Below are 9,267 nucleotides of genomic sequence, written 5' to 3'. Positions count from 1 at the left end.
GGATTTGCAGATATGCGATGATATCAAGTGAAAGTTCATATAAAAGACTAAACAACAGAGTGCTGTCATCTGTTGTACTATTTGTTACACTATTGTTTTAATTTTAAAATAGATGTAGCAAACTGCCAAAGCTGATTCTCTTAGCCAATCAAATCCTTAGTTAGGCTGTCAAATTAAATATAAATTATAACCGTATGTATGTTATACCGAGTCATAGACATAATTAGAAATCTAAATATGTTGGTGATTTTGTTTGATATAGACAATAATAAAATAATACTGTACTAATTTCAAATTTCACATTTGTATAATCATTACGCTATTTACAACACTTGAAATAATTAAACAATTTTATCTATGAATAACGACCTATAAAATTTTTATTTCCTATTCAATATATATATATATATATATATATATATATATATATATATATATATATATATATTTTTAATTAATTTTTAGAAATGTACTTCTTTATATATTTTTGACAAGTTAGTAACATAATTAGCTCATAGATATAAAAACTATCATTCTTTCCTATATTTCGATTCTTTGGATATATTTTTACAAGATATGTAATCAATGTAATCAATTTGCGGAGTAAGATTAAAAATTTCATTAATATGGTTTGTACATTATCATTAAAACTAATGTTAATATTTTTTTTTACATTTAAAGACATAGTACGCTTCTTATGCAAATAAGTGTGCTGGAATGTTTTAACCTAGATTATTTTTTAACTCTATTATCTTAGCTAATGACATTTATGTTTATTACAGACTTTTTTTTATGTATATCTGTATTGCGGCATAGGGAACGGGTGAGCTCTTATACTCTGATATTGTGTATGTAAGTAACCACGGAGGGCACAGAAAAGTGCCAATGTTAGCTAAGTAGAATAAAATAATAAAAAAAAAATCAAAAACTTCGCACGTACAAAAAAAATTTTTATAATAAAGTAATAATAATAATAATGATAATAATTTTAGGTAAAAGAAGATAGAAGTAAACCGCAGGAGGCGCTGCAGTCGCTGAATGTTGGAAATCCGATCAAAACGCTTTATAGTAGCGGGGAGGGCAGTCGCTCGCCGACAACCAGAGAAAAAATACCGGAGAGCAATAATAGTATCGAAAAAAAAGTAACGAATAACGGAGAGAAATAAAAAAGAAAGTGGATGTAGTGAGAAATGCGTGTGTTTTGACAGTGGCTCCTAATAAAGATAAAAAATGTCGAAAAGAAGGTCAATATATAACAAATTTTATTTACTATTTATTTATATGTATATAGATTTTATATAAAAAGAAGTTAGGTCGGGGGACAATCTTATTACCCTGTTGCCTGCCTGGGTGGTTTTTCTATGTCCAATTGAATTAGGACACGACGTTCAATAAGTTTGTCGTTTGATAAACAATTTGATACATCACTTCAAAATAATATTCACATTGTTATTAATGTCTCAAGTTATGACAATTTCGTTTATATTTTCAGAACGTTCGAGTTAGTTTGCGTGTTCTCCTTAGCGAAAGAGGGACCGAGAGTATAGAGGACGAATCCAAAATCGATCCGGAGGTGCGCGATTGTTGTCTTGATCCGGTATTACGGTTCGGTTATCTTATTTATTCTCTATCTGGTCTTTTATAAATATTATGTTATTATTTTGCCGACCGGAAACATTAACTGAATTTTGCAATTAGAGAAATTACATTTACCGAATAGCTAATTTTTTCCTTTTTTCATTATTTTCATAAATGTATTTATTTTTAAAATTTTAATTCATCATTTTCATAAAATGTTCTTCAGAGAAGATATCTTTTCATTATTTCAGTTAGATTTGTTTATACTTAATAAACACATGTAGCTTCTCTCGCAAAATTGTATAAGTAAATTTATTGATAATTTTGTAATATATAATAATTGTGTTGAAGTATCGGTTATACGGGCGCGGTTTCTATCCTCATTTTACTCCTGCGTTGTTTTACTCAGTCAAGGCTTCTCATCTGCGAATTTATTTTGAGCGAAGTTTCATTTTCATTGCGCTTAAAATTCCAATCGACAACGTAATACACATGTATAGAATCTATTTTATTCTTTCTCTCTGTCTTTCTCTTTTTCTCACTTCGATTCTCTTTCTTGTTACTCCAAATGACATTTATTATTTAGATTATTTAATTATTGTATATGTTGATCGTTCAGAATAAAAAACATTATAGATTGAAGGACATGAGAAAATGCAGCGCAGTATTATGTATTGTATTGAATAGAAGGAAGAAAATGCTGGCTTGTCATTGGGTTTGGAGCAATAAATTTTGCCCTCCTTGTGTGTATGTATGTGTGTGTGTGTTGCTTCTATACAACACCATCACTGCAGTATGTTTTAAAACATCTCCCCTCTGACCTGACGAATTTTTCGGTTGCGTTTCAAGGGGAACTAATAGGGTAAAACCTAAATACGCTTAACATGGCCTTGAATTAATTAAAAAATAAAAAATATACAAACATTAATCTTGCTCATCTCTAAAAAAATTTCACCAATTTACTTAATTAAATTTTATATCTAATCGGTATTATTACCATTATTATCTTCATTATACCATTATTATATGTGCTTTAATAAAATTAATTTTTCAGGTAACGGACTTTTGAAGGATCGATGAGTGGAGGTACAGTGATTAGATAAAGAATAAATTACTGAGAAGATAAAAGTGAATTATTATTTTTTTTTATTTATTGGCGAATGAAAAGAAAAAAATAAAATAATAACAATAAGAAAAAAAAACAATAAATTAAACAAGAATCACGGATTATAAAAAAGAACAAAGTGTATTGTGCTGGAGGCTTTTATCAAGTGTTCGCAGGGGGGCCCTAGGGGTGGTTGAAAATAAGGTCGCAGAATGACGGGTGTCGTAGAAGGAAAAGGCGGGGGTGGAGACAACGACGTTAGCGCCACTGATAAGGTCGTACAGCAAAATGGAGCTCCAGAAAAAGCTCCTGTAGTCACTGGAACTAATATGGAAACTCTTCCGCGTCCAGGAAAACAGGTGAATCTTATTTCATATTTTTTTTACTGATTTATATTTCATAATTGTACATTATTTTTCTATGGTTAGGAAAAACAAGTAATTACTTGTATGATTAATATGTCTATCTTTAGGTGTACTAGCAATGTTATTGAAATATTTGAATTAAAAAATATTTTAATGATTTCCAGCTGTTAATGAAAAAATAAGAGATAAATGTAAATAAGTATGGCTTGTGAGTGTCATGAGCACGAAATAATTATATTACGTCAGAATTTAAATGAACAAGTATGCGTGAGTATGGCGCTTAATGACGACGAGCGTGCGTATTAATATTTATCGTACGCATGACAAAAATAAGCAGCTGTCGTTCTCACGATGAGTATACAGAGTAGTAGAATAGCGCATAAACCAGAATATAAGTGTGTATGAGAAAAGAACCCCCCTGTGAGTAAGTTGAGAGAAAAAGAAAGATAGATAAACCGCTTGAGTTCACCTTTATAAATTGCATCCGCTATTAGCCTAGGTCTTGGATTATTTTTAAAATTTTTCCTTTTCCTGTAATTCAATAAAAATATTAAATTAAAACATATCTATATCTTTTTTTCTCTTCTCTATTCTGAGATAAAACAATATAATTTTTTTTATATTTTAAATTATATAAATAACTATGCGGATGATTGAATAAAAAGTTATATAACAACTTTAAAAAAAAAAAAAAAGATAAATAAGAATTATATACATTTATTATGGCGTAAAGGATAAAATTCATGACTCAAGTGATGACAAGATTCATTTATCATCACGCTAGGTACATTTATTCATTTTAGTTGATTATAACTTTACTTTTATTTCGTTGCTCTTGTTATTCTGAAATGCCGGCGACATTTTGGTGTGATTATCTCAACATGCATCCACACAAGAAATAATTTTCAGTTTGTCGCAATATGGTCATTATACAGAAAGATGACTTATTCCATATGTATTTCTCGTCTCGACCCTCGTTTTGCGTTTTACTTTTTTTAAGAGCACTTGCATGTGGATGCATATATCTATATACATAGTTATGTATACGTCTATCTGGTGCTTCAGCCACCCTCACTCTTGAAAACTTAAACGGTTGAGCATCGAGTGTTTAAAAAATCTCTTAGTTTAGTATATCATAAGAGCTATATCTTTCGTGCTGTCATCTCCTTCACTTGGTTAATTAAATAATTTAGATAATATTTTCAGAAGTATCAACGTTTACTGTCAAGGAAGTCATAAATTAGGGCTATTTACTTGGTTTAAATTAATCTATCACGGTCAATATCGATTTCGATACCAGAGCAAGTACAAACACCGCGAGTTTAGGCAAGGTCAATGCTCTCCAGACTCGGACCGTCGGTTCACATAATTTCTATTGCTTTTACTTAAACTTCTCTTAGAAAAGATTGAATGTATACCCGTGTAGTATAAAAACAGAGCCCCTCATTTATTTCATATCGCATGCCTGCTATAAGGTCATTGAACTTCATTACTTATTATTTTCCCTCTGAAGCAGTAGCTAGTAGTCAACATCTACGAGATGGTGAAAAAGAAAGTGCAGACTTTTAAAAAATAACTAAAAAAGTAACGGCGACGAAAAGAAAAAACTTTATGTACTTTGAAGTTAACAAAAGTACCAAGAGCCCATGAAATCGGACAAAGACTTCGTTTACATTTAAGTTTTACATTTAAGTCTAAAATTTTTAGTCACCAGAATAAACTAGCTTCATCATCCCCTTATTTAAAATATCACCCTCCAGTTTTAAAGGATGGGAAAAATTGTTTCAAGTGTCCTTTTTGCTGTTCTGTTATATACTCAGAAATTATCGTATATCATACTTGTATAAATGTGTTGCATTTGTAAAATACGTAGTTAATGGTTTATAGGTAAAAATACAAAGAGACACACTCTATTCAGTTTATGTTGTTTCCGCACGGTTTGAACATAGTAATAACCCAAAAAATTTGAGGGGGATATTCATGTTTGGGGTTGACGTGGCTGATTGTTTCTGAAAGACATGTAGATATCATATGATTATGATACCCGTAAATGCGAATACAAGAGTGTAGAGGGGGAAACGAATCCGAATATAGTACAGTAGACAAATATTGTGGGTCTTCCATTGACGTTCACGCGATGCGAATATGATATCCATTGGTGACATTCGAGATGACTGGAAAGGAAAATCGGTTTCACTTTTCTTTTTATATTACATCTATTGCCGCATCGATTTAACTTAGTTTACTCCTAACATATATATTTTGTTGGATTTCTCAATTAGATATGTTATTAGATTAACAACCATATTTTCCCTCTTCAAGTTAATAAATTTTTGAAGTGTGGATGTTTCATTATGTGTTTACTTAACAGATTAAAATCGAGTAGTCTCATCTGTAATTATTATTTTATTATAAATACGGAGGGAATATTGGAAATTTTTATTTTATTCAATGGGAAAAAAATTTTTAATTTTTTTTAGCTGAACTAGCTGGATGATTACAGCTTTAAAATGATTCAAAGTTTATAAAATCATTGTAATACTATTAGTTATTGCGGTCGTATTGATGAACCCTCGTTGTGACGATCGAGGTCGATTAACAATTTATTGCATAAGAAACTTCAATGACAATCAAATATTCTTGTCTTTGCTGCGTGTAGAAAATAAAACACTCTACGTATGTACTAGACATGCAGACAATATCGATCAGTGTATACTATTCAGTACTGAGGTTAGCGTCCTTTGTTAAATAAAAATCTTATTTAATCAATTTTTATTTCACTATTTTTAAATTTACTTTTTATGATAATTATAATTTAAAAAATTTTTAATGACATCATTTTTCGAAAAAAAAGGTTTTTTTTTTATGAAATCTATTTCTTGATATTCTTAGTTTATGTTTTATTTTAAAATAAAAAAAGAGCTATTAAATAGAAGATAAAAACCGATTAAAAGTCTTTTTGTGTTTCATATTTATATGATTAATGGTCAATATTAGAAATTTAGAACGGATAAAAAAGTATAAACAAAAGAGATTTAAAAGTAAACATTAAAAAGCTGGATTACTACAATTCTTCGGTCAATATATAAGTATAAGATTATGAACCAAATAAAATACAATTTAAACCTTAAAAAAAGTGATAGCCCATATTATTTTCTTTTCATTTCTTATATAAACTTTTAATAATTTTTTTTCAATTCGATTAATGTCTATTAATAGATCACTTGACCTAATACTAGTAAACTTTTCTGTTTGTTAGCAATTTCCGGGTAGTCTCTTTACTCTTCATTCTACAGATATTCTTTTATTCTATCTCAGTTGACCCAATTAAATATATTTTCGTTATATTGTACGATTTATTAAATTTATAAATCTCTCTTTAATTTTTTATGTTTCTGTTACTTATTACAATTTTAATTAAATGAAAGTTAAACGATTTCATGAAATAACATTTATATTAAACCTTCACTTTTAAGTGATGGAAAAGCTTTATTTCAGTATAAGGTTATTTTATAGGGTATTATATATATACTCTTGAGAGATTTAATGGTTCAATTGTAAAGTATAATTAAAACAGCTACTGCCTCGTGGTATTATGATATCCCGACAATGACATTGCTGTATAGTAAGTTTTTATAGGCATAAAAGAGGAAAATTTTTTCCCATTCTGAGATGGAAAGAATGAAAATCATGTGGGTAAAATCTGATAGCAGTAAAGCGGTTGCGAGTGTGGATAGTCAGCAAATAAAAGGGGTTGAACACTAGAGCTTGCAGTAAAATAGCGTTCATCAGTTGGCGCGTTGATATCGACCGATGAGTTTTGCCTCCATCTTGTTTGCCCCACATTGGATGGCGCACCTTTTATAAAACAATACTGATATGACTACATATGGGTAGTACAGAACTTACTGCCACGCATCGCGTGTCTTTTTTAGTAAAAGGACTAATAAAAGTCAGAGGCCATACATCTCTCATGAATATATTTTATTTTATTAAGTAATAAAGGTCCACAATGAGAAAATAGTAGGCAAGAAACTGTTGCAATGTAATATTTAACTTTGTTTTAGATATACGATTTATAATGTGCTGAATTTCTGTTTTGCTTGACTTTTTACTTTGAGCGCTGGTATGCGATAACATGAAAGTGGGTTGTTTTTATTGTATAATTGCTATGATAATGTAAGCGATAGAAGGTGCACTGCAGCATTAGTATTGACGATTTTATGTTAAAAAATCGTAAAAGCGGTTAACCGGCAAGCCATCTCTTAGCTCAAAAATCTACTAAATAGGTTAATTTTTGAGCTCTTTGAGCTTAAAAATTCAAAAGTATTATGAAAAAAGACGATTATTTAGAAATCATTAAATGGCTACAACTTTTGAATAGATCGTTCGATTCTGATTCACTTGGATTTATTCGACGCAGTTTAGTTTTGATTTATTTAGCGGCATTCAATGCAGTTTTCTAAGTTAAAAAAGTGTATCTGAAAGCCGGAGTTCTTTAGTTAAATATTTTGAAAATAATTCTGAAAAAACTTGAGAAAAAAATTCTTTTCTTCATAATCTAATCAGCTCGAAGTAATGAGCTTTCACCTTTACTTCATTTACCACTACCATTATATATTATCCATTACATATACAGCATACACTTAACCTAACTTGAAACAATGATTATATTTACTCAGTATGAAGTCGAACAATATAACTTGATACTTGACCTAATAACCTTAAGACCAAGGAATGTAGTATTAATTATTTTTTATTTACCTGGTGATTCATTAAAAAATGAACTTTCTCTTTGTAAAAATAACTTTCTTCTCAAAAAAATAATAATTTTCTTTAAAAATGAAATTTCCTGTACTAAATTATAATTTAAGATAAGATTAGTTATTTTCTCGGTATGTCAGGTACCACAGACCCTCGTAGAAATAAACACCAGTAAGTCTACTATGCATTATTCCTTTTGTTTCATTTCTTCTTAGTTCGACGTGCGAACGTGTCGCCGATGTGGTTCGCTGCTCTTTGTCACGCTTCAAGTCCGATCTGACTCTTCTTTCGTTCTGTCCACTTCTATTCCCATTCTCATATTCTATTTTATTTTATTTTTTAATTTTTTTTCGTGCTCTTTATATCTTACATTCACTTCATACTCAACACATACTATTATATCGTTAGGCCATTATTTTCGATGTGTCGAGCAGTCAACGAACTCACAGCTTTGCAAGTTAGATTCCTGAGTGACCCTGAAAGCCACGCGAGCAATTTAAAGTAAGCTCATCGTAATATCACTCAACATATACCTGTTAAAATTACAATTGTAATTCAATTTATAATTATACTCGTTAAAAAGGTTTAATTAACTAGATAACATTAAAATAATTACGACGGTCACAACAATTATTGTAATTTATTAGATTCATTATTTTTCCTCTTTGCTATAATTTTATGACTGTAATAAACTAAAATAAAAATAATCACAAAAGGATCTAGTAAACACACGTGATCTTGGTCAAGGCTAATTTTTACAATTGTCATTTATTTACGGGAGATGCCGTCATACAGTAAATTTATGACATGATTTATAAATAAGAACACTTGGAGTTATAAAACTGTTTATTATAAATATCTATTAAATTATTATGACCCTCTATGTAAGATTTATCTTCCTGACTTCATTTAAAATTATTTTTTGGTAAATTCCTCGGCAAATCACGGAAATAAAAAATTTATTTTGAATAACGAAATTTATTTTGAAGAATTTTCTTGTCTTGAATTATAAAGAAAAATTTTCTTTAAATCAATAAATATTTCTTCTTTATTCAAGAAAATGGAATTTTTTTGATTCGAATTTTTTTTTCTCAAATCAAGTTAATATTTTTGTGTTTATAAAATTTTGTACTTGCCAAAAATTTAATTTTTTGTTCATATCATGATGATTGAATATTAAAAGATTATAAACCCTAAATAGACTGTAGAAAGGCATTATGAGTTGATAAATTATGAATGTAACATCATTGTCAAGAGCATGAATTGACACTTTGTTCCTTCTTGTCTCATTTATAGTCGTGTTAAATGATTCTTCCGGCTAAAGTGATTATGATGGCGACGAAGTTAAAAGGTCAAGTGGGTCATGGTAATATCCAGAACTGTGATTTGTATAATCTCCAGTAGTAAAATCCCATCTCCCTCCTATGTAATCCATTAACATCATCAGTAATTGGT

At 29.6% G+C, this 9,267-nt stretch overlaps 1 protein-coding gene across 1 annotated transcript in view; it reads left to right on the top strand.

The window, feature by feature from the left end:
- The first annotated feature begins 1,085 nt into the window (after positions 1–1,085).
- LOC141530364 (uncharacterized) overlaps positions 1,086–9,267 on the top strand; it is a 52,755-nt gene continuing 44,573 nt past the window's right edge. Inside the window, 2 exon segments of the mRNA XM_074247424.1 lie at positions 1,086–1,244; positions 2,633–3,042. Coding sequence (XP_074103525.1) covers positions 2,896–3,042 — 147 coding nt within the window. The 5' untranslated portion in view covers positions 1,086–1,244; positions 2,633–2,895.

Source organism: Cotesia typhae, unplaced genomic scaffold, assembly GCF_013202065.1.
Source record: "Cotesia typhae breed Kobodo isofemale line unplaced genomic scaffold, CoteBio_Ctyphae contig_5, whole genome shotgun sequence".
Taxonomy (NCBI): Eukaryota; Metazoa; Arthropoda; class Insecta; order Hymenoptera; family Braconidae; genus Cotesia; species Cotesia typhae.
Note: the sequence above shows the minus strand (reverse complement) of the source record. Positions and strands in the feature narration are given on the sequence as shown.